Source organism: Impatiens glandulifera, chromosome 2, assembly GCF_907164915.1.
Source record: "Impatiens glandulifera chromosome 2, dImpGla2.1, whole genome shotgun sequence".
Lineage (NCBI taxonomy): Eukaryota > Viridiplantae > Streptophyta > Magnoliopsida > Ericales > Balsaminaceae > Impatiens > Impatiens glandulifera.
Genome location: NC_061863.1, coordinates 7,082,985 through 7,110,411, shown reverse-complemented (window position 1 = coordinate 7,110,411; position 27,427 = coordinate 7,082,985). Strand labels below are relative to the sequence as shown.

The window sequence follows — 27,427 nt, the reverse complement described above, 5'->3', positions numbered from 1 at the left end:
TCTATTTATATATTTTAATTATATATATTTAAATATATATTGAAAAGATAAATAAAAATTAGAGGGAAAATAAAAAATAATTCTTTTAATTATTAATTTCATAAAAATTATAATCACCTCTAAATATATATTTTATCTATAATTATTTTTAAACACCAAATATATACTTGAAAGCCGGTTTATCTTCGATGTCACTGGTACTACTGTGTTGTGCGGGGTTTTTCAGGTGACCACCTATCCCTATTAATGCGTCCGACGGGGACGGGCCCGTTGCCGTCAGAAGCAGCATTATTATTATTATTGTGGTCATGGCAAAACACCGTAGTGATTGACTGAACAATCCCTTTTACTTTCTCCCTGATAATCAATTGCTTCGCCGCCATGGCTACAGGGATTCCACCGCCGTAGTAGTAGGTCTGCTTCACCGGTAATTTGGAATTACGGCACTGGCAATTGTTGTTGGCGGCCGGAAATTGTTGCTCTGATGTGGGTTTGATATTTTGTGATTCACTTGTAGACATTTGGCCAATTAATAAATTTATTATTATTGTTTTTTTATAGTTATTTATTTTGGATTGTGAACTAGTTTATATATACTGTACATATAGTCATAATTATATTCCATGTTAGACCATCTCCAACGGGCACGCAAATCCCATTATGCGTGCCCATTCTTACTCCAACCGGATCCCATACTTGAACGCAATATGCGTTTTACTGATTCTCTCTCCACCTGGTACTGTTCCTCCCCATTTTTGGCAATTTTTCAAAATGGCTTCTAATCTATTTTATTATTATTATTTTTTTATATAACTGTAAATATTTATAATACAAATTGATCATTCAACTTATTTTTTTCACTTTTAAAATAAGAAGTTATAATATTTTTTAATTAAATCATTAAATTGTATTATAGTTGATATTTTATTTAATTTATTTTATATTTTTACTTTATATTTTATAAATAAAATTTTATAATTGTATTATACTTGAATTGATACATTAATGTTTTTTTATTAATAATATTTGTTTTAATATAATATGTTTGTTTATTTAAATGTATTATTGAATTATTTGTTGGTATGAATTGTTGATATATAATTAATTTTATTAAATGAATGAGAAAAGATTGAGGTTAAATATGTAAAGTTAATAAATATATAGATAAAGTTAATAAGGTTAAAAAGTTAGTGTAAGAAAGGAATATTTTAAGAATATTCTTTTGAGTTTGGAAATGGGTTTTTGGGTTGGAGATGAATTAGTATTTGATGTGATGTTTACTGCATTTTGAGTTTGAGAATGAGTTTATGGGTTGGAAATGGTCTTAGTGGTGAGATTATTTCTGTATGTTTAATTCACACTAGCTTTTTTTTACTTTAAGAATATTTTAATCATCTTTATCTTTATGTTTAGTCCATTCTTTTAGTATTTATTCTTTTCTTTTTATTATCCATCATTAGTTCCTTGTATACTTGTCATTGCATAAAATGTAACAGATTTGAAATCAAATTAAGTCTAGTTTTTAAATGTGTGCGATGTAGTTTTTTAAACTTAATCTAAGAAATAACTCATTATTTAAAAACAAACAAACAAAAATTTGATAAAGTAATATTTTTCATATATATTACGGGTGATTTATATCAATTAATTCGAATGAAAAAACATATTATCGGTTGATTATAGGGTTCGAATATATGGTTTCAATATAAAATGTTTGATTTATTATAGTCATATAGAGAGAGAGGATCTATTAAAATAATTGAACTAATTTCATTCAAACTCAATATATTAACAAATGTTATGATTAGTAATGTATCTTTTTTTTATAAATATATCAATTTAATTTGAACATTTTTATTTAATAAGGTAATTTATTTGTAATTATTATATTGTTTTTTATTTAAATTTGCTTAATTACTTTTCGAATATGAATTATTGGATATATAAGGTTATTGTTCAAGGGTGAATCTATGTATATGATCAACCGGGCTTAAATCCCGCAAAAACAAATACCTATTAAGCTTATTTATCCAATATTTTAAAAAATATATAATATAATATTAATATAATGATTTTTAAGATAAATAATGTATATTTTGTCTTGGGTTCAATTTTCATCAAGTTTTTATTTTAGAAATATTTTTCTTATATTATGTTTAAATTAATGGGTTAAATGTTTTAGTAGTGCTATTAAGATTGATGGTTCAATTCTGGTATAAATTAATTTTTTTTTTTATTTTATTTTAGGGAGCCGGGTAGGTGAAGGCTTAGGTGATTGCCTAACTCATCTCACCTTAGGGCCGACCATGATACAACCACAACTGCAAATGAATTCTCACATGTTAACAAGCTCGTAAGTGTCTTACTATCCGAAGTCTAGGTTTTACTTTTATATAAATAGATAATTAAGGTGTGTGGTTTGAGCTTTGGACAGTTAGTGTGATGGTTTAATTTGTTTAATCCAACAAATTGATTTTTTTTGTCCAATTCTTCAGTTTTCAAATAAAACCTTGAAGAACAAATAAAGGGATATGAAAAACCTTGAAGAGTTGATAATAACATGCATGTGAAATTGAATTAGTTTATTGATCATAAGTGTCTATATCTACAAACAAGATTATGAAGATTTCAAATCTGATGAGAATAATTGATCAACAATTGAATTAATTTATTGTAGCATGTAGGACAATGGTCTAAAAAGAGAAAAGATTTTACTTTTTTTTATTAACTTAATGGGATTTAAAATATTATGTAACTTCACATATTGACCCAAAAATTGACTCGTAACATACATTCATCTCAAATCACAAGAAGTGAGGTTGAGGACCAAAAGGCAGGTCCAACTAGAATTCTTTTCAGATTATCTACTTAGACTAATTTTAGTTCGCTTAAGAGTTGCCATTATGTTTTATTTTGTGAAACCTGAAAATTAAATGTTTTGCATTTTGACACGTCGACTTAGAGATTCTGTTTTAGTCCGGTACGTGATTACACTTGGGATAGAGACTTGATGTTGTGTCACACGTGTCCGCCACGTGGGAAAGAGACTCGATGTTGTGTCACACGTGTCCACCTAAAGGATAGTCTCTACTACAAATATTTGACCATTTATAAAAAATTATAGGTTTTACACTTTTGGGGATTCATCAATGATCTATTCATTTTTTTATTTTCTAACCTATTTCCTACCGTATACCTAACGATATTCATCTTCTCCTATACATGCATCTAGTTAGTATTGGACAATGTAAGAAAAATAATTAGGGTATGTTTGTATTAGTGGAATTGGAATCTTAATTCCAATTCCATGAGAATTGACATTGAATTACAATTCAATCCCTATGTTTGAGAAAATTATAGAATTGTAATTCAATCTCAATTCCTATGTTTGTAAATAATTACATTTATCACGTTTATGTCACGTTTAACATGTTTTTAACACGTTTAACACGTTTTTCACACGTTTAATATGTTTTCATGTTTCTGGCATGTTTAACATGTTTTTTTACATGTTTAACACATTTTTTTACATGTTTAACACGTTTTCATGTTTTTGACACATTTAACATGTTTTTGACATGCTTAATATATTTTTCACGTTTTGGCACGTTTTCACGTTTTGACATGTTTAACACGTTTTTGACATGTTCCACATGTTTTTAAACGTTTAACACAGTTTCACGTTTTTTTGTACGTTTAAACACGTTTTTTTACATGTTTAACACATTTTTATACTTAAAACACATTTTCACACGTTTAACAAGTTTTTCACGTTTTTGCCACGTTTAACACGCTTTTAACATTTCTAATACGTTTAACATGTTTTTCACATATTTTGACAAGTTTAACACGTTTTTCACGTTTTTGACACATTTAACATGTTTTGACATTTTTAATACGTTTAACATATTTTCACACATTTTGACAAGTTTAACATGTTTTTCACGTTTTTGGCACGTTTAACATGTTTTTTACATGTTTAACACATTTTTAGCACGTCTAACACGTTTTTGGCATGTTTAGCACGTCTTCACACATTTTACACATTTATGGCACGTTTAACACGTTTTTGACATGTTTAACATGTTTGGACAAGTTTAACACATTTTGACACGTTTAACATATTTTTAACACATGAAACATATTTGGGCACATTTAACATATTTTTCACGTTTTTGACACGTTTAACACATTTTTTGCATTTTTGGCACGTTTAACACGTTTTTGACATTTTAACACATTTATTACGTTTTTGGCACCTTTAACACATTTAACAAATTTTAACACGTTTTTGGCACGTTTAACACAATTTTGGCACATTCAACATGTTTTTGACACATTTAACATGTTTTGGCACATTTAACATGTTTTGGCACATTTAACATGTTTTGACATGTCAAAAATGTGTCAAAACGTGAAAAACATGTGGAACATATCAAAAACGTGTTAAACGTGTCAAAACGTACCAAAAATATGAAAAACGTGTCTAAAACTTGAAAAGCGTGTTAAATGTGTCAAAAATATGTTAAATATGTAAAAAACATGTTAAACGTGCTAAAAACATGAAAACATGTTAAACGTGTAAAAAACGTGTTTAATGTGTGAAAAACGTGTTAAACATATCAAAAACGTGAAAAACATGTTAAACGTGTCAAAACGTGTTAAACGTGACAAAAATGTGAAAACGTACCAAAAACGTGAAAAACGTGTCAAAAACGTTAAAACATTTTAAACATATAAAAAACGTACAAAAAACGTGAACAACGTGTTAAACGTGAAAACATGTTAAACGTGCCAAAAAGGTGTTAAACGTGTGAAAAACGTGTTAAACGTGTTAAACATATCAAAAACGTGTTAAATGTTCTTAAATGTGTTAAGCGTGTTAAAACGTATTAAACGTGTCAAAAACGTGTGAAATGAATTAAAACGAGTTACAAACTTATTAAAACTAAAAACGTATTAAGCGAGTCAAAACATGTTAAATGAATAAAATATTTATTAAATGAGTTAAAAACGTGTTGAATAAATAAAAAAAATTGGAATTACAATTCTGACCTAAAAAGATTAGAATTACGAACTATAAAATTACACTATTTTGAATTCCATTGGAATTCTAATTTCAATTTCAATTTCAATTCCAATGTTACCAAACACACCTGTAAATATGACAAGTATGGAAGGATCAATGATGAACCTCAAAACAGTTAGTATTTCAAATAATGAAGAAATTAACTTTTGAATTTTTTAAATGCATGTTCTAGATACAAATCAAGGCATATTATATGATGGATGTTGTCATTAAAAATCAATCGTTTATTATTAAGCACGTTATTGAATTTTACTTGTAATAAACAATTTTATATAAGCATTAACTTTCAATTTATATATATTAATAAAATAATTAAAGATTACACTAAAATAAAATATAGAAAAAAAAGATTATGATTTTTTGTTTAGGAAGTGAGATAACTCAAATATTTGGAATATCTAATATCAGTTATTGGTATGTAAAATCCTTTATTATTTAATTAGGAAATACCAATTAGTTGAACTTCCTTTTCTTTTTAGAATATCTAAGATTAGATTTTGGTAAATTAAATCCTTTATTAATAATTTAGAATTATAAAACATATATATATATATATATATATATATATATATATATATATATATGCATAAATTTCTCACAACAATATTTAAGTTTCTGTATTCGCGGAGAAAAGAGGAAAAATAAAACATGGAAATGAAAGCTTCGAATAATTCCACACAAAACAAAGTAAATGGGGAAATCCATAAACAGTTGCGCCAAAGTTATATGAGAAGCAGCCACCAGCCATCTGTCGTCGTCCAAGATGAAAGTTGCAATGAGCATATAATAAAAAGGTCTCGCAAGTGTAATGAGACTTCTAGTTCAACAATTGTTTCATTTGACTTTTGCAGTGACTACTCGGTTTCGGAGTTGCGGGAGTTTGATGCGTGGCGTTTAATGGTTGTCCCTGCTGATTGTTTACTAATGTGTTCACGTTCAACAATGAATTGGTTTATTGACGAAAAGATGAAGTATAGTTTAGAGAGTTTAAAGTTATGTTCTGAAGAAGAGATGGTTAAGGAATTTCTAATAGAAAAACTATTTGATTGATGTTAATATAAGGGTTGAGTGTTAGTGTGTTACTCTTTTAAATATTGAATTAGTATAATACTTTGTATTGTAAGGTTCATAATATAAATAATTAGTGATTTTTTTTATTTGTATCGTTCTCGATTAACTATCTAAATTTATATTATGACAAATTAATTCTATATTAATGTAGATGATGAAAAAACATAAGCAATTCAAAAATATTATTCAAAAACAAGAACTAGTATAAAAGAAATACATAAAGTTCACAAAATATAAAATTAATCCATACCAATAATTGTCCTTATTTGTTCTTTTGTATATTAGAATATGCTTTTGAATTAAAAAAAAATAGTATTAATTTCCATTCTTAATTATAGGAAACATAAAAAATTGAAGCGTTATATAAACCAAATAAAAATAATCATGATATCTCAAATATTTAAAATATCTAGCAACAATTCTTGGGATGTAAAATCTTTTATTATTTAATTTAGAAATAGAATTGATATATCTTCCTTTGTTTTTAGAATGTCTAAGATTAGATTTTGGTAAATTAAATCCTTTATTGATATTTAGAATGATAAAGCATATATAGGCCTAAAATTTATCACAAGCATGTATCAATTTCTAAATTATAGAGATAATGCCTCAAATAATTCCACACAAAGCAAAAATAATTGGTGAAATGTAGAAGCAGTTGCGCCTAAGCTATATGAGAGACAACAACCAATTATCTTCAGTCATCAACCAAGATGAAAGTTGCGATAAACATATGATAAAAAAAAAGTCTCACAATTGTTATGAGACTTCTAGTTCAAACATTATATTGTTTGAGTTTTATTACGAGTACTCTTTTTCGGAGCTGCATGAATTTGATAAGTGTCGTTTAATAGTTGTCCCTACTATTGTTTATTAATTTTCATGTTCAACAATGAACAAGTCTATTAAATAATAGATGAAGTATACTTTAGAGGAAAAAATTCAGGACTTTCGTCCTATTTCATGTTGCAATGTTATTTATAAAATTATTTCAAAAATTATTTCGCAACGTTTGAAAACAGTTATTGATAAACTTGTAGGATTAGGGCAATCAACATTTATTCCCAAACGCTCTATTTCCCATAACATCCTACTCATGCAGAGCTTATTGAATGGATATGGAAAGAAAAACATATCGCCACGTGTGGCTTTCAAAATTGACATTAAAAAAGCTTTTGACTCGATCAGATGGGGATCAATCCACAAATTCCTCCTTGTTGCAGGTTTTCCAATTATTTTCATTGATTGGATTATGCAATGTGTTTCCACTCCTCACTTTGTTGTGAGCGTGAATGGTATTCATGGAGGCTTTTTCAAGGGTGAAAGGGGAGTAAGGCAAAGAGACCCTATATCTCCTTACCTATTCGTCTTAATAATGGAAATTCTTGACTGCATTTTAAAAATGCTTCTGAGAAGTCATCATTTCAAATTTCACCCGTACTGCAAAGAAGAAGCAATAACCCATATATGTTTTGTAGATGATCTATTTTTTGTGGCTTATGCGGATGTTGAATCTGTTAGTATAATCAAAGAAGCTCTAACAATCTTTTCGAGTATTACAGCTTTATACATCAATGAGGACAAAAGTCAGGCTTTCTATGGAGGGGTTAATGAAGAAAGGAAAGAAAACATTTTCAATATTATGGGAATCAAGGAAGGTGAACTACCAGTGAAATACCTTGGAGTAACCCTATCATCAAAACAACTCCGATACAATCACTTTAGACAACTGGTAGAAAAGGTTAGAAATTCTGTTTTGGGTCTGGCTACGAAAAAACTGTCTTATGCAGGTAGAATCGAGCTCGTTAAAAGAGTCATTTTTGGAATTATTGGCTACTGGGCACAACAGATAGTCATCCCAAAGAAATTAATGACTGAACTCGATAGAATCATGAGAGACTACATATGGGGAACACAAGGCAGAGGAGGAAAAAAAGTCAAATGGGAGGATGTTTGCACTCCCATAGAAGAAGGAGGACTGGGAATAAAAAGTTGTGTTGAATGGAACAAAGCCCTCACCATCAAGAGATTATGGGAGTTGGAGCAAAAAGCGGACTCCCTATGGGTCAAATGGGTGCATACAAGATTTATGAAAGAAGAGAAGAGTATCTGGACACTAAGCATCAACGAAAGAATGGCATGGTCATTGAAGAAAATCCTAAAAACAAGAAAAGATGCCTTTCAAATGGTGAAAACCACAATTGGAAATGGAAGAGGGGTACTATTCTGGCATGATCCTTGGCTGGATAATATTCCCATTATATTCAAAAAAGAAATGCAAGGAAACAGAGTTAGAAGAGAATACATCAAGTACTCATTTAGAGACGTATATCAAGGTAGATGTGATTCACTTTTGAGACGTATTCCAGAAGGTGATAGAATTTTAAACCTAATGAGGCAGAAGCAACTCAATGAAAATAATGATGAAATAAGCTGGAAAACAGAAAGCAATGAGAAGTTTATTACAGGAAAGGCATGGGAAATGGTTAGAACAAGAGGACAGGAGGTAGATTGGCATAATGTGGTATGGTTTCCAAAGATTATTCCTCGTCACCAATTTATTCTCTGGCTGGTATACAGGAAAAGGTTGACAACAAAAGACAAAATTCGAAAATATATAAACATTCCTGATATCAACTGTGTCCTATGTTCGGGAGTTGAGGAAAGCATAAACCATTTATTTGGGGAATGTTCTTTTGTAATACAAATCTGGAGGATGTATGCTGCAAACATGAACATCATCAACTTTCCAAGAATATGGGAAGAAATCCAAGAGTGGATGAAGAATAAAGCAAAAGGAAGATCCTTCTATGTAAGTATGTTGAAATGCTACTTTGGAGCAGTAATCTACAATATTTGGAAAGAAAGAAATTCAAGAACTCACAGTGGAAGAAGTAGAACCGCTGAAGATATTTGGAGAGATATAACTTCAGATGGAAATGCACTCATTCAATCCTGGAGAGGAATCGAAAGGAATGAAGAGAATAGAAAGCTCTGCCATATATGGGATATTTCGTTTGAGAATGTCACAAGTAGAATAAAAGTAAGAACATTGTAGGCGCTAATTGATTATTGTTATTGTCTGTAATTCAATTATTGTTTCATTGTCAAATCTAGAAATTGTCTAGATCTGATCTTAATCTTTTGTATTTTTTTTCCCTCTTTTGGGTTTTTTTTAATGAAATGGCACTAAGCTGTTTCCAAAAAAAAAAAAAAAAAAGAAGTATACTTTAGAGAGTTTGAAGTTATATTTAGAAAAAAAAAGAGTTTAAAAATTCCTAAAAGAAAAACTATTTGATTGATGTTAATATTAGAGTTGGGTGTTACTAATTTAAATATTGAACTAAGTATAAAACTTGTATTGTAAGGTTTATAATATAAATAATTAGTTGTTTAATTTTTTTTTGAATTTGTATCTCGATTAACTATCTTAAAATATATATATATATATATATATATATATATATATATATATATATATATATATATATATATATGCCGAATAATTCCATATTAATTTCGAAGATGAAAAAACATTAAAACAAATTCAATAAAAATCATTCTAAAACAAAAAATAACATCAAAGAAATAAATAAGGGTATTCACAAAATAAAAAATTAATCCATACCACTAATTTTCTTCCTCTTTCTACTCCTTATTATTTGTTCAATTGTAGATTAGAATATGACTTTTGAATTAAAAATTTGAGTATTTCCATTCTTTATCATAGGAAAAATGAAAATTGGACCGTCTCTATAAATTAATTAAGAGTAATGATGGGTATAAAAATAATATTTATCATTAAAAAATTTGTGAGAAGGTTAGGAATGTTTTCATACATTTTTTTTTCTAATTTTTTATATTTATAACTTTTTATCTTTTAATTTTAATTTTTTACATGATAATTTTCTTTTCTACCGTCTTACTATTTTATGGGTGTCTTCCTATCTATCAAGGTGAGATTGTTCTTTACTTATTATTATTCATTAATTAAATATAATATGATATGTACAGTAAAAAAAAATTATAATATTTATTCTTCAAGAATATGATATTTTGAGATTCGAATTATTGATAATTAATCTATTAAACAAAAAATGATAATAATAAAATTATTAATTACCACATTATTATTATTACAGTCTACACACATTATTATTAATTTATTATTATATTATTATCATAATATTTATTTATTTATTCTGGTTAGGTTTAGCATTTCTCTTGGTCACTGCTGCTACCATCGTTGCCGGCGGCAAGTTTCCGGTGACCGATCTGGAAGCGTCGCCTTTACTTATTATTATTATTATTGTGGTCATGGGCAAACATCTTACTGACTAATTGAACCATCCCTTTTACTTTATCCTTCAAAGTCTTGTGCTGCGCCGCCGTGGCTAAAGGGCATCCGCCGCCGCCGTTGCAGTTCTTGTTCACCGGTACATTGAAATTAGGGCACTGCTTGTTGGCCGGCAGTTGTTGCTCGGGTGTGGGTTTCATCTTATGTAATTGAATTGTAGTCATTTGACGAATTAATTATAAATTTATTATTTATTATATTTTATATGTTTTTATTTTGGATTGTGAAGTACTGGTTTATATATATATATATATAGTCATAATTATATTCCATGTTAGTGGTGGAATTATTTCTTTATGTTTAATTCACACCTTAATATATTAGCTTTTTTACTTTATTTTAATCATCTTTAGGTTTAGTCCATTCTTTTAGTATTTATTCTTTTCTTTTTATTATCCATGGTTACTTCCTTCCTTATATATATACTTGCATGGAAACACAGATTAAATCACTTATTCTTATTTTGATTGATGTAGTATAAGAGCCCTTATTCTTCTACATTCTTGTTTAATAAAAAAATTATTATTATATCATTTATTTTTTTACTTGAATCTGTTATGTGAATTATATGGTATATTAAAGTTCTATATATAAAATTATTGAAATCAAAATATTCAATCTGGTGAGATAAAGGATTTTAATTGAGTATAATTAACTTAATAATATATGATTTAAATTTATGCAAAAAATCGAACCATATTCATGTTAGGGCGTAGTATTCCAAGCAATTAGTAAATAGTACTTTGTTTTAATCAATAGGTAGGGTTATATACAAGCCGAGTCTAATCAATAGGTAGGGTTATATACAAGCCGAGTCAAACGAACAGTTTCAAGCTTAGTTCGAACTTTTATATTATACTCGAGCTCAACTCATATTATTTAGTTGTGCTCACAAGCTGCTTGAGATACGAGCCCGTTTGCAACATAAAGGAAAGCCTTAGGTGAAAAGTTTCACATTTTTTTAGTTATTAAATATTAATTTATTAATATATGTAACAACGTATCATTAAAGATGTCAAAAATAATAAAGAAAAAATAAATATTTAACTTGTTTAATGAAGATAAAATTTGGATACGTCCATCCAGAAAACATAATATTTTTAAGGACATTAAAATTTATATAATACTCACACTCAAAATAAATACTTTAGTTTTTTTTTCGGTGTGTAGTTACACTTTCAAAAAAGCTCCATAGATTTCAATCATATTAGATAGATATATATTTCTAATGGATATAGAATCCGAATATATATATATATATATATATATATATAATTATAACATAAAATTTTAACTGAAATAGAATTTCGTTCTACCCATTCAAATACTCAAATATTCAAGTTTACTCAAAAATATATTAATAAATAATAAATGGAGTTTTAAATCAGTCTCTAAATGAACATGTTCGTGAACTGACGAGATGAACATCTAATTGCTCTAACTTAACTCGTTTAAATTTTCAAAATTTTAAATAAGCTCGAACTCGACTCGTTAAGTTTAAAAAACAAGTTTAATCGATTTTTTTCCGAACCGAGCTTCGAATATCTCGTAAGCAACTCTATTCATTTATATCCTTACTAATAAGTATAACTCAATTTATAAATCTTATCTAAGACACCAAAAGATCGAATTAGAATAGATGATTTAAACTTGATTAACCCAGGTTACAAAAACGGTTTGTTTCATAAAAGCAAAAGTTCAACTATATTATGGACAACTCTAAATGGAAAGTTTTTTTTTTCAAATCTATAATTTCACCCATCAACAACATATTTTAAACATTCAAAGTTCTCAAAATGCAGCTCTAAAATGATCCATACATTTTCAATATAAAATAAAAGATCGAACATATTTCAGAGATGAACCTTAAAATTATTTTCTTGAGACAATTTCCTTCAAGTAACCCATTCTATTGTTTCGATGATAATCAATCCAAACACATAACTGTCTAATAGCCTTCTTCTCCTCCCCAATCATAGAAATCTCTTCTTCCTTCTCATTCACAACCTTCTCCATTTCCTTCACCTTCTCCCTTAATTCCATTATCTCTTCTTCTTGTTCCTTCTCCTCCATTTCTTTCATCCTAGCCCATTCCTTTGCAAACACAGCCCAACAAGAAAACGTGAAACCCTCTTCATAATATCATCGCTGAATTCCTCAAACTTAATTCCCACCCTATTTAGTTCATTCATAATGTCCTCAATAATTATCATGTCAGTCTTCTCTTTCGAGTACTTGCCTCTTATTTTCATGTAAACTTCCTTGTTCTCGACATGAAGCTATTTTGCCACCTTTATTCTCCTGCTCATCATTCGAATTCGATCTTCTAAAGTCTTACGTATCTCTTCAGTTATCTCGTTGATCTTCTTCTCCACTATTTGTTTTACTTCCTTATTCTCGTCGGTTAACTTTTGTATGATGTTGTTTTGTTGACTCACTATTTTCCTATTCTCTTTCTCTATTTCTGATATAGTATTGTGTAGACGATTGTTCTCAGTTCTTAAAACAATCAGTTCTAGTATCATGCTCTCGATAGATTTGGATTCGATGTTTGGGTTGTTTACTAGACTTGAAGCTTGGATGATGTTTGAAGTCATTTTGTTCATTTTGAGTTGAAGGCTGTTGGAATATGCCATTAAGACTTCAATTTTGGATCTTGAATTGCTCTCTGTCTCGTCAATCTTCTTTATAAGAACTGAAACATCTCCTTGCTCATTGTTCTTCAATTTATTTAGATGATTCTTATTATAAAGAAAACGCAGCATATGGTAGTGTTTAGTGTGGATTCTTCACTTGAATTCTTGTAATCTGCTTTATGAGCTTTTTAAAAAGGTCTATAACTTTATTTTTCTATTTCTGTAACAATGGGATATACAAATCAGCTCAAGAAAAGACACGTGTATAACAAAAGTGTATAACAAAACACTAAAGAGTTCAACTGAAATAAGCAAATAAATTCAAACATAAAGATACCCATTAAATTGGTCCATCCCATAGTTATTGTCTTTCCATTTTTTTTTTCTAATTTCCCACCTCACATTTAAAACATTTTTTTTGATACAAAATTCTTGAACTCTTCTGAAAAAGACTTAAAGTAATTATTACTCAAAGATTAGAATTGAGAAACTAGCAATAATGGAACTTAAACATCCTAATGGGAATTAAATAGCATAATGTAAATATCTCAAATCATGAGATTGGTTAATTTTATTAAGATCCATTTTCAAATAAAGTAAAATAGAATCAATGCAAGTATGTCATTTGGATTTGATGAAAAATTCACATTATAATAAGCAATAAAATATCAATATAATAGAAAGATTTGTTCAATAACCTTCCCCAACTCCTTAAACATTTTCTATAGTCGTCATACTCATTAGTATGCTTTCAGAAATTAACAGTGAATTCACTTGATTAGTTCACTTATAAACAAAAATAGGTATATGTTCATGTAACAAAAGATAACAAATCAATAGCAGAACAAACGATTTAGAGTAAAATTGAGAAAAAACCTAAAAATCTATTTAATCGAAAACCAATATTTCCGAACTTGAAAAAGAGTAAAACTAATAGCATTTCTTCAGCATTTAAAAATGTAACAACAATGATTAATCTCTATTTCTTTCATATCCACAATAGGCATTACTTTTCTACACTTTCTGAATAAAATTGATATTCCATTTCCGAATTCTCAAAATCGTCTCTTTAAATACATTTAATTCTTCGTTCAAGTAATGAAAATAGCTTAAAAAGTAGATATCTCATGCATACATGTAAGTTGCGAACTGAAAACTTCATATCTCCAATGAGAGAGATGAGGAAAATCTCCAATACGATAAGTAAGTAAGCAAATAACTAACTCTATATATACATATTTTTTTTAATTATTATTATTTTAATTATTTTTAATTATTTCTTTTTATGGAGAAAAACAGTAAATATCTAAGTTGTCATATCAGATAGATTATGATTAATCAACTGTTAAAGATTTTTGTTTTAATTTTATTCAATTAATTTTATCTAAGTTGTTTTTACTTAATTAGTTGACACCCTATAACTACTAATATCCTTGCAAGAAGGTACTAATATATGATAAAGACCCCTTAGGAAGCAATATTAGATTTTGAAGAAAATAAAATGAGGAAAGAACACAATATTCCAATAATATTGCACTTTTGATAAACAACTTAACTAAAAAATAAAACCATGCTACAATTACACAAATGAACATAGAATACAATTCTTATAAATGGGCATAAAAATATTTAATTACAATTTGTTTGTATCACATAACTCGAATATAACTAAACCGAATAATAAAAAATATTTAATTATAATTTGTTGGTACCACATAACCCGAAAATAACTAAACCAAATAATAAAAAATATTATTTTATTATTATATTTAACATTTACTTGATAAGAAAATTATTACATATAATATATAATCACTAGTTAAATATAAATGTATTTAAAACAAAAATTCAATATTTTATTTTATATAATATATAATAGATGATAAGTTTTTGTTTGATTCTTACTTAAAACGTCTTAAATTTAGGTGAACCTCATTACAATGAGGTCATGCTAGCATCTTTCATTAAAAAAAAATAAAATATAAGAGATTATATGTTCTAAGTGTATATATTAGTGATGAGAAATAAATATCAACTCGGAATTTTGGACGAATTCCGGTTTAAACGGTTCAACCGGTCGGACCACCGGTCGGAGCTCTTTTTTTTTTTATATATATTTTAGATTTATAAAGTAATTAATTCTACCATGAATTAAAAAAAAAAAATGTTGTCAACATTAATTATTACTTTTTTGAAAGACATCTGAAAATATAATCAATTAATTTTCTTTATCTCTACTGTATATTTACAGATAGACTTGACAACTATTATTATTATTTTTTTTATCTTTGTTATTTTTCTTATCTATATATTTCATTTCTTATTTCTTTTTTCTTCCATACTAATATAATTTACGGGGCCATCGTCTGGAACTGCAAACGACCGTCGACTGGAACTGCAATCGGTCAATAGAGAATGGCACATGTTTGAAACTGCAAACGGTCAATAGAGAATGACGCCTATTTAGAACCAACGCTCCAAAAGGTCACACCAACATAATGAAGAATGACCGACTGTTTGGAACCAGATCGATTGTTAGGAACCAACCGAGCGGCAAACGGCCAGTCGTCGAGGTGAGAAAGAGAAACAACGCAAGTTTATGACAAACCTTTCGAACCGGAAAATTCCAGTTCAGATTTTCAATCGAACCGGACGGTCAAACCGGTTTTTGAGCGGTTCGTAAGGTACCCGTATTGAAGTGAAAAATCGAATCGTTCATCTCACCAGTTCCCGGTTGGACCGGTTGGACCGCCGGTTCAACCGCGTATTTTAAAACTTTGATAAATAGAACAAAACAATTATGATTTAAGACAAAAAAATGTTACTAATCTAAATTATTTTAATAATAAGATTCAAACAATGGTTGTAATAGACTACGATACTTATAACCAACTACTCGTACCCTACCTTAATATTAGACAATACTAATAATATACCTCGACTCGCCATTGATGGTTAGGGAAATGGTCAATATGGAGACTCAACCTTGGAAAAGAAAGTGTTGGATAAACTATATATTTCAAGCTTGTTTGTTGTGTAATTATTTGAAAGGTATGAAATTAAAATTTTATTTGAAAAATTTTGAGGTTTTTTATTATTATTTAGATTTAGTTATTAAAATAACTTTTTATATTTAAAATTTATAAAAATAAAGTAAATATATTTTAGTATTTTAAATTATATGAATTAATTAATTTGATGATTAAGAATATACATGATGTGATTGAGATGTTATTTTTCTAAAATTCAAATAACTCCATATCAAACTAGCTCTCATTTTTACTGAAATAACTCATTTTAAAATACCTCTAAACCAAACATAATTTTTGAAAATAACCAGATTTCAGATAAAATAAACCTTGAATTTAATCCAAATTCCATCATATTATTCAAATCATAGACTAAAATAACAAAATACCTTTATTTATCTTTAAAATATATAACATTTTAAATTATTTAATATTTTACTCATCTATATATATAACGATGCTTAATTTTCAAACTGTCTGGATTACCGGGTCCAAAGCTGTGGTTAATTTGGATATATATGTGAGAGTAAATGGATATTTGGGTCGGATTGTGGGTTGACCCACCCATAAACTTAAAACTGTTAAAAATAAAATTAAAAGTTCTATAGGTATGTTTCGAATTTACAACCTAACAAAACAAGTACAACTCTTTAACCAATTAGGCTAATAAGACTTTATATTTTAAATTCAACACTAAATTTGATTAACGCACTAAATTTGATTAATGCAGGACGTTTTAACCATATAAGTTCATCTTTTTAACTAACTAATATATATAATTATGCTTAATTTTTAAAGTATCCGGATTGCCGGGTCGAGAGTTGTGATTAATTTGAATATATATGTGAGAGTAAATTAAAAATACTATCACATTTTAACCGTAGTTTTTTTTCCTCGATTTTTATATTATTACTCGTGCAAATGCATGAACTACATGCTAGTTTTATTAATGATTTCTTATGTGCAAAGAGACTAGATATATCATATAATCCTTGAAAGTGATTAATTTTTGTAAATCAATCTTCTTTTTTTCAAGATATTCTCACAACTTATTAGAGGATGCTAGAATTGATATAGATGAACAATATTTAATAAAATCTTTAAGAATATTAAATTTTATCTTCAAAATCCAAACTATTTATAAAATGTTTTGGAATTATTCGGTTCTGGATAGATACGTCACTCATTCATCTCATAACAACAAAATTTATCTTCTATCTCCCAAAAATCTTTCAACACCATTCTTGAACTCCAATTCCTCTTAGTTTGTAAAATCCTATGAAATTATTGTCTTAGGTGGATAAAAATGTTGGTTTTTTATATAAGACATAATTGGGCTCACAAGTTTGACAACAAATATGTATATATCTCCTTTCTTTGTTTTTAATACCCATTTGTCCACTAACCCAAAATGTGTAGGCACATACTATAAACGAATAAATATGTTTAATAACATATGTATGATTGTATCTTAGTTTTATCATATGTATGACTGTATCTTGGTTTTACCTTCATTAGAAACATTGAGACCTAAATGTAATTAAAGAACAACTAAATGAAACACTAAAATTAAAAAAAAATGAGATATATATGAATGAGATTTGTTTTTTGAAAAATCAAATAACTAGCTTCAATACTTTTAAATTTTTTTTTTTTAAATAAACACATTTAAGAAAAGCCTTAAATTTAATTCAAATTACCCGTTATCTTTGTCAATTATTTATTTAATCATATCTTTCAAAAACATAAACTAAAATAACAAAATACTTTTATTTATCTTTAACATTTTAAATTATGAAATATTTTACTCATTTTTTTCAATAATTTCTTATGGGTAAAGAATACCAAATATATCATATAACTTTTGTAAGAGAATATATTTTGTAAGTTAAACTTTTTTCAAAATCTTTCTAGAGTTTGAGTTGTCTAAAATTGATTAGAGAAACATATTTAATAAATCTTTAAGAATATTGAAAATTCAAACTTTTTATAAAACTCACAAATCTACATCTTCTCAACTTAGTTTTGAATATCTATTTGTCTACTATTAAATACTTTGTAGGAAAATAATATAAACAAGAAATATGTTTCATAACATTTGTATGATTGTATCTTAGTTACCTTGATTAAAAATATTCAGACCTAAATATAATTAAAGATGAACTAAATAAAATAGTAAAAAGAAAAAAATATTAGAGCCAGGTTTCGATCTGGACATGTGGGTTATGGACCCACAAAACTTCCATCGCGCTACTCTGATTTTAATAATATAATTTTAATAAAATAATGGTAAATAATACATTTTATTCATGTTTCATAAGCTTATTAGAGGTTGCTAATATAGTTCAGTTTAACCAAATATTGAACAATATTAAATTTATTAATTCAAAATCCAAGCTTTCTTTAATGTTGAATGATTTGTTTTAAAATAGAAGCGTTGTCGTTCATCCCTGCAAAAATTCTACATCATACTTGAGCTCTTCATAATTCGCAAAATCCTGAAGTTTCGACGATTTCTTGAGACAGTTTCCTTCAAGTAACCCCTCCTATTGTTTCGATGATAATCAGTCCAAACACATAACTGTCTAATAGCCTCCTTCTTCTCCTCCCCAATCATAGCAATCTCTTCTTCCTTCTCATTCACAACCTTCTCTATTTCCTTCACCCTCTCCCTTAATTCCATTATCTCTTCTTCTCGTTCCTTCTCCTCCATTCCTTTCTTCCTAGCCCATTCCTTCGCAAACACATCCCAACAAGAAAACATCGAAACCCTCTTCATAATATCATCACTGAATTCCTCGAACTTAACTCCCACCCTGTTGAGTTCCTTCATCATGTCCTCAATAATTATCATATCAGTTTTCTCTTTTGAATACTTGTCTCTTGTTTTCATGTAGACTTCATTGTTCTCGATATGAAGTTGTTCTACCACCTTTATTCTCCTGCTCATCATTCGAATTTGATCTTCTAAATTCTTACATAACTCTCCAGCTGTCTCGTTGATCTTCTTCTCCGCTAGTTGTTTCACTTCCTTGTTCTCGTCGCTTAACTTTTTTATGATGTTGTTTTGATGAATAACAGTTTTCCTATTCTCTTTCTCCATTTCGGATATTATATTGTGTAGACGATTGTTCTCTGTTCTTAATGCATCCAGTTCTAGTATCATACTCTCGTTGGTGTTAGTGTTGGTGTTGGAGTTGGAGTTGAATTGGATGTTTGGGTTGTTTACTAGGCTTGAAGCTTCGATGTTGTTTGAAGTCATTTTGTTCCTCTTGAGTTGAAGGCAGTGGGAATGTGACATTAAGGCTTCAATTTTGGATCTTGAATTGCTCTCTGTCTCTTCAATCTTCTTTATAAGAACTGAAACATCTCCTTGCTCATTGTTCTTCATTTTCTTCAGATGATTCTTATCATAAAGCAAACGCAGCATATGGTAGTGTTTAGTTTGGATTCTTCACTTGATTTCTTGTAATCTGCTTTATGAGCTTTTAAAAAGGTATATAACTTTATTTTTCTATTTCTGCAACAAAGTATTTCTGCAACAAAGAGATACAAAAATCAGCACAAGAAAAGACATGTGTATAACAAAATACTAAAGAATTCAGCTGAAATAAGCATATGAATTCAAACATAAAGATACCCCATTAAATTAATCCATCCCATAAAAATCTGTTTAATCGAAAACCTATATTTCCCAACTTGAGGAAGAGACAAACTATTAGCATTTCTTCAACATTTAAACATGTAACAACAATGATTAATCTCTATTTCTTTCATATCCACAATAGACATCTATTAGTGTTCAACACTTTCTGAATAAATTTGATATTTAAATTATTCTCAAATGGGTCTCTTTTCATACATTTGATTCTTCATTCAAGTAATGAAAATAGATTAAAAAATAGAAATCTCATGTGTACCTGCGAATTGCGAAGTGAAAACTTTATATCTCCGATGAGAGAGAGGATGAAATTTTTTAAATATGATATGTAAGTAAGCAAATAACTAACTCTATATATACCTATATTTTTTACTTATCGTTATTTTTATTTTTTTAATTACTTATATATATGGAGAAAAACAGTAAGAATTCAGTTGTCATATCATATATTATAAATTTAATCAACCGTTAAAGATTTTTGTTTTAATTCTATTCAAATAAATAAACTTAATGTTTAAGTTATTAACTAAAATATATTTTTCTTAATTTTTTAATTATATTTTAAAATTAAATTAAATTTAAATCATTTTACTTAAATTATTAAACTTGAGTTATTATAGTCATATTTCTTATATTTTAAAATAAAATTTATATATTTAAATTATTCTATTAAAATAAATCAAACCATAAATAGTTCAAGATCAAACAAATTACAAATTATTTTCAAATAACTTACTCAAACAATCCCTAAGTTTGATTGAAAGTACAACTAAACACTGTATTTCTTTATTTATAAAAGTTGTTAGAATTTATTCAAATAATATTTTAAGCTCTTTATATAATTTAAACTTTATAGGAGGATTGCTATAATTAATTTTTAATACTTTGTCCTTATCAGAACTTGAATATTTTAAATAGCTTTTCAATATTTTAAGCTCTTTATATACTTTAAATAATATTTAATAACTTTAAACAAAATTGATTATTTAAATATAAATGTATTTAAAACAAAATTTTGATTTTGATTTTATATAATATATAAGAAATGATATGTTGTTGTTCGATTCTCACTTAAAACGTCTAATGTTAAAGTGAACGTCATTACTGTGTAGGTCATGCTAACATTTTTCATTCATACAAAAATATAAAAATTAAGAGACGGTAGATTTTAAGTGTATATATTAGTGATGAGAAATAAAATAAATAAATCGAACAAAAAAATTATAATTTAAGACCAAAAAAATGGTTACTAATCTAAAATTTGTTAATAATAAGATTCAAACCATGTTTCAATAGACGAAGATACTTAGAACCGGATACTTGTATCCTACCGAAATAGTAGACAATACTAATTAATAATCTAGTGACGGTTAGGGAACACCGTCTATACGAGGCTCTACCTTTGAAAAGAAAGTGTCAATGATAAGCTTGATATTTTTGTATAATTATTTGAAAGGTATGAAATCAAATTTCATTCAATGAAAATGTGGGTTTTTTATTATTATTTGGATTAAATTATTAAAATGACAATTTATATTTAAAATTTATAAAATTAAAATAAATAAATTTAGTATTTTAAATTAAATGAATTAAGTAATTTGATGATTGAGAATATAACTAATATAATATGATTAAGATGTTTTTTTTAAAACCCAAATAACTCAATATCGAACTAGCTCGAACATTTTTACCGAAATAACTTATTTTTAAATACCTCAAAACCAAAAATAAATTTTGAAAATAACCAGATTTCAGATAAAGCCTTGAATTTAATCCAAATTTCATCATATTATTTTAATTATAAACTAAAATAACAAAATACTTTTTATAAATAAATCTTCTTTTCAAGATCATTCTCACCACTTATTAGAGGTTACTAGAGTTGATATAAATGAACAATATTTAATAAAATCTTTAAGAATATTGAATTTTCATCTTCAAAATCAAAACTATATAAAAATTCGAAATTCTTTGATTTGGTATAGAAGTGTCTATATTCATCTTATGACAGCAAAATTGATTCTTCTACCTCTCAAAAATCTACACCATTCTTGATCTCAAATTTCTCTTAATTTGTAAAATCCTTTTAAAAATATATAACATTTTAAATTATTAAATATTTTACTCATTTTATTTATGATTACTTATGTGCAAAGAGACTAGATATATCATATAATCCTTAGAAGGGATTAATTTTTGTAAACCAATCTTCTTTTCAAGATCATTCTTACCGCTTATTAGAGGTTGCTATAATTGATATAGATAAACAATATTTAATAAAATTTTTTAAAAATATTGAATTTTCATATTTAAAATTCAAATTGTTTATAAAAAGTTTCTGAATTCTTCGATTTGGGATAGAAGTTTTTCTCATTCATCTCATGACAGCAAAATTGATTGTTCTATCTCCCAAAAATCTCTCTACACCATTCTTAAGCTGCAATTCCTCTTAATTTACAAAATCCAAGTTTGACAACAAATATGTACATATCCCATTCTTTATTTTCAATACCCATTTGTTCACTAATTAATACTGTGTAATATAAAAAAAAATATATATGTTTAATAACATGTGTATGATTGTTTCTTAGATTTAAGAAAAAATCTTTTAAGAATATTGAATTTTCATATTTAAAATCCAAATTGTTTATAAAAAGCTTCTGAATTATTCGATTTGGGATAGAAGTTTCTCTCATTCATCTCCTGACAACACATTTGATTCTTCTATCTCCCAAAAATCTTTCTACACCATTCTTTAGCTTCATTCCTCTTAATTTACAAAATATAAATTTGACAATAAATATGTACATATCCCCTTTCTATGTTTTCAATACATTTGTCCAGATTGTATCTTGGATTTACCTTAGAAATATTGAGAACTAAATGTAATTAAAGATAAAAATAATTAAACACTAAAAAAGAAAAATAATTATCAGAACCACATTTTGATTCTGAGACATTTGAATTATGGGCTCACCACGCTTTCGCTGCGCCAATCTGATTTTGTTAATAAAATTGTAAATAATAAAGTTTCTTCATGTTTAATATTTTATTATATTTAGAATTATCCATTCAATTGAAATAAAAAGATTATCGAAAATAAATTTGAAAGAAGCCTATTTATAGAAATTGAATAAAGTTAAAACTTTTCAACATATTTGAAAGAACTAACATGCTAAAAGAAATTTCAATTATTCTTATAGTCTGCATATAGAATAAATAACTAGACAAGTTTAGTTAAAATTTTTCTACACCATTCTAAAATCCTATTGAATTATTGTCTTATGTGTGAATGAAGATTTAAACAAGTGTCTGAAAAAAATAAATGCTGAATATACCAAATAAAAAATAACTACATCTTACAAGAAAAGTTAGACATCAACAGACAATAAAATTTAAAATACAACAGAACAAACTGCATTACAAGTACCTTTATACTAGGGAACTTTTGTTACCATAAACTAAAGAATGGTGAGAAAGACACACATGGAGTGAGGACAATAACAATTAGTTATTTTGTACACTTGTCCACTTAAACATGCAAGTCACATACTGTATTTAGTTTGTTATGTAAGTTAAAAATGCACATGAGAAGCAACAAAGGTATTTTTGCATTGAAGAAACTATAAAATACTTGTAGTTGAAAAGGGAATTCACATCTTAAGAAATAATAAGATAACAAGAAAGAGACATGACTATGACTAGCAATGTGTTAAAAATAAAAAATACAAATGTTCATCATCCTGCTACAGCTGTGGAATCCCTCCAGCCATGGTGGCGAAGAACTTCATTATCATGGAGAAAGTAAAAGCCTAAAAGGGATTGTTCATTCAATCACTACTGTGTTTTCCCATAACATGCATATTTGGTAGCAGGGGATCTCAAATGATTTTTAGGTGACCACCTTTCAATGCTTTGGCTCGAAGAAGCATTATTATTATTATTATTATTATTATTATTATTATTATTATTATTATTATTATTATTATTATTATTATTATTATTATTATTATTATTATTATTATTATTATTATTATGGGAAAACACAGTAGTGATTGAATCAACAATCATTTTTACTTTCTCCATGATAATGAAGTTCTTCGCCGCCATGGCTGGAGGGATTCCACAGCTGTAGCAGGTCTTCTTCACCGGTAATTTGGAATTACGGCACTGACCGTTGTTGTTGGCGGCCGGAAATTGTTGCTCTGATGTGGGTTTGATCTTTTGTGATTCACTTGTAGACATTTGGCCAATTAATAAATTTATTATTATTGTTTTTTTATAGTTATTTATTTTGGATTGTGAACTAGTTTATATATACTGTATATATAGTCATAATTATATTCCATGTTAGTGGTGGGATTATTTCTGTATGTTTAATTCACAGCTTTTTTTTTACTTTAAGAATATTTTAATCATCTTTAGGTTTAGTCCATTCTTTTAGTATTTATTCTTTTCATTTTATTATCTATCGTTACTTCCTTTCTTATAATATAATTGCATGGTATAAAATTGCTCAATTATTCTTAATTTGATTGATGTAGTATCAGAGCCCTTATTCTTCTTACATTCTTGTTTAATAAAAAAATTATCTTTATATTAGTAATTTTTACTTAAATCTATTTATTTAGTTTTCGAATATATAGATTGTTGAATATTTAGTTAGTTCCAAGTATATTTGTCGTTGCATAATTAAATGTGATGATTTGAAATCAAGTTAAGTTTAGTTTTTAAATGTGTGGGATGTAATCCTTTTTTTTGAACTTAATCTAGGAAATAAATCATTATTGTAATTTTTTTTTTTGATAAAGTAACATTTTTCATATATATTAGGGGTGATTTATATAAACTAATTCGAATGAAAAAACATACTATAAGTTGATTATAGGGTTCGGATATATGATTTTAATATAAAATTTTTGATTTATTAGAGTCGGATATAGAATCTGTTAAAATATATGAACCAAATTCATTCCAACTCAAAATATATTAACAAATGTTATGATTAAATTTTTTTATAAAAATATATCACCTTAATTTGAACATTTTTGTTTAATAAGGTAATTTAATTTTAATTATTATTATATTGTTTTTAATTTAAATTTATTTAATTAGTTTTCGAATATGAATTATTGGATATATAGAGTTATAGTTCAAGCTATAGGTTCAACCGAGCTTAAATCAAAAACAAATACCTATTAAACTCTTATGTATCAAATCTTTTTAAAAAAAATATAATATACTATATTAGTATAGTGATTTTAAGATAAATAATGTATATTTTGTCTTAGCTATGTTCAATTATTATCAAGTTGTTTTTTTAGAAATAGTTTCTTTATATTATGTTTAAACTAATTGGTTAAATGTTTTAGTAGTACTATTAAGATTGAGGGTTCAACTCTAGTATAAATTAACTATTTTATTTTTATTTTAGGGAGCCGAGGAGCTGGTGGGGGCTTAGGCGATTGCCTAGCTCGCCTCACCTCCTTAGGGCCGACCATGATGCAACCACAACTGAAAATGGGTCATCATATGTTAACAAGCTCGTAAGTGTCTTAATATCCGAAGTCTAGGTTTTACTTTTATATAAATATATAATTAAGGTGTGTGGTTTGAGCCTTGGACAGTTAGTGTGATAGTTTAATTTGTTTAATTCAATAAATTGAATTTTTTGTCCAATTCTTCAGTTTTCAAATAAAACCTTGAAGAACAAATAAAGGGATATGAAAAACCTTGAAGATTTGATAATAACATGCATGATGTGAAATTGAATTAGATTATTGATCATAAGTGTCTACATCTACAAACAATCTACAAACAATCTTATGAAGATTTCAAATCTGATGAGATTAATTGATCAACAATTGAATTAATTTATTGCAGCATGCAAGACAATTATTGCAGCATGTAGGACAATTGTCTAAAAAGAGAGAAAATATTTTACTGTTTTTTATTAACTTAATGGGATTCTAAAAAAAATATGTAACGTAATTGACCTAAATATTGACTAGTAACATACATTCACCTCTAATTACAGAAGTTTAAACACATTTTTTTTTTCATGTTTAACATGTTTTCATACTTCAAACATATTTTCACACGTTCAACAAGTTTTTCATGTTGTTGGCACGTTTAACACGCTTTTGACATTTTTAATACATTTAACATTTTTTTCACATGTTTTGACAAGTTTAACACGTTTTTTATGTTTTTGACACATTTAACACGTTTTTGAAATTTATAATACATTTAACATATTTTTCGTACATTTTGACAAGTTTAACACGTTTTTCACGTTTTTGACACGTTTAACATGTTTAACACGTTTTCACACGTTTAACATGTTTTTGGCACGTCTAACACATTTTTGGCATGTTTAACACGTTTTCACACGTTTTACACATTTTGACACGTTTAACACGTTTTTGACATGTTTAACACGTTTTGACAAGTTTAACACATTTTTGACACATTTAACATATTTTTAGCACATTAAACACATTTACACGTTTAACACGTTTTTGGCACGTTTAATACGTTTAACACGTTTTTGACATTTTAACACATTCAACACGTTTTGGCACATTTAACAAAATTTTCACATTTTCGGCACGTTTAACACAATTTTCACGTTTTTGGCATGTTTAACAGGTTTTTGACATTCCAACACATTTTGGCACATTTATTACGTTTTTGGCACGTTTAACACATTTAACAAGTATTAACACATTTTAACACGTTTTTGGCACGTTTAACACATTTTTGCCACATTTAACATGTTTTGACATGTCAAAAATGTGTCAAAACGTGAAAAACATTTGGAACATGTCAAAAACGTGTTAAACGTGTCAAAATATGAAAAACATACCAAAACGTGAAAAACGTGTTAAGCATGTCAAAAATATGTTAAACGTGTCAAAAACATGAAAAATGTGTCTAAAACATGGAAAACGTGTTAAACGTGTCAAAAACATGTTAAACATGTAAAAATATGTTAAATGTGCCAAAAATGTAAAAACATGTTAAACGTGTGAAAAACGTGTTTAACGTGTGAAAAACGTGTTAAACATGTCAAAAACGTGTTAAACGTGTTAAACGTGTTAAACGTGTCAAAAACGTGTTAAACGTGTCAAAACGTGTTAAACGTGACAAAAACTGAAAATGTGCCAAAAACGTGAAAAACGTGTCAAAAGGTTAAAAACATATTAAACGTGTCAAAAATGTACAAAAAAACGTGTAAAAACATGTTAAATGTGTCAAAAACTTGTGAAAAACGTGTTAAACGTGTGAAAAACATGTTAAACGTGTGAAACATATCAAAAACATGTTAAACGTGCCTAAACGTGTTAAACATGTTAAAACGTATCAAATGTGTCAAAAACGTGTGAAATAAATTAAAACAAGTTACATATTATTAAAACTAAAAACGTATTAAGCGAGTCAAAACATGTTAAATGAATAAAATATTTGTTAAATGAGTTAAAAACGTGTTGAATAAGTTAAAAAAAAATTGAATTACAATTCTGACTTAAAAAGATTGAAATTGCGAACTATAAAATTACACTATTTTGAATTTCATTGGGA

The 27,427-nt window shown here is 27.3% G+C and overlaps 2 protein-coding genes across 2 annotated transcripts; both read right to left on the bottom strand.

Moving 5' to 3' along the window:
* Positions 1–12,389: 12,389 nt before the first annotated feature.
* LOC124924250 (101 kDa malaria antigen-like) lies at positions 12,390–13,153 on the bottom strand. The gene is made up of 2 exons (XM_047464310.1): positions 12,809–13,153; positions 12,390–12,611 (listed from the first exon to the last, which is right to left on the bottom strand). The coding sequence occupies exons 1-2, from the start codon at positions 13,151–13,153 to the stop codon at positions 12,390–12,392; spliced, it is 567 nt and encodes a 188-aa protein (XP_047320266.1).
* Positions 13,154–18,643: 5,490 nt separating this feature from the next.
* Positions 18,644–19,612, bottom strand: LOC124924249 (COP1-interactive protein 1-like). Its single transcript, XM_047464309.1, has one exon. The coding sequence runs from the start codon at positions 19,610–19,612 to the stop codon at positions 18,644–18,646; it is 969 nt and encodes a 322-aa protein (XP_047320265.1).
* Positions 19,613–27,427: the final 7,815 nt, after the last annotated feature.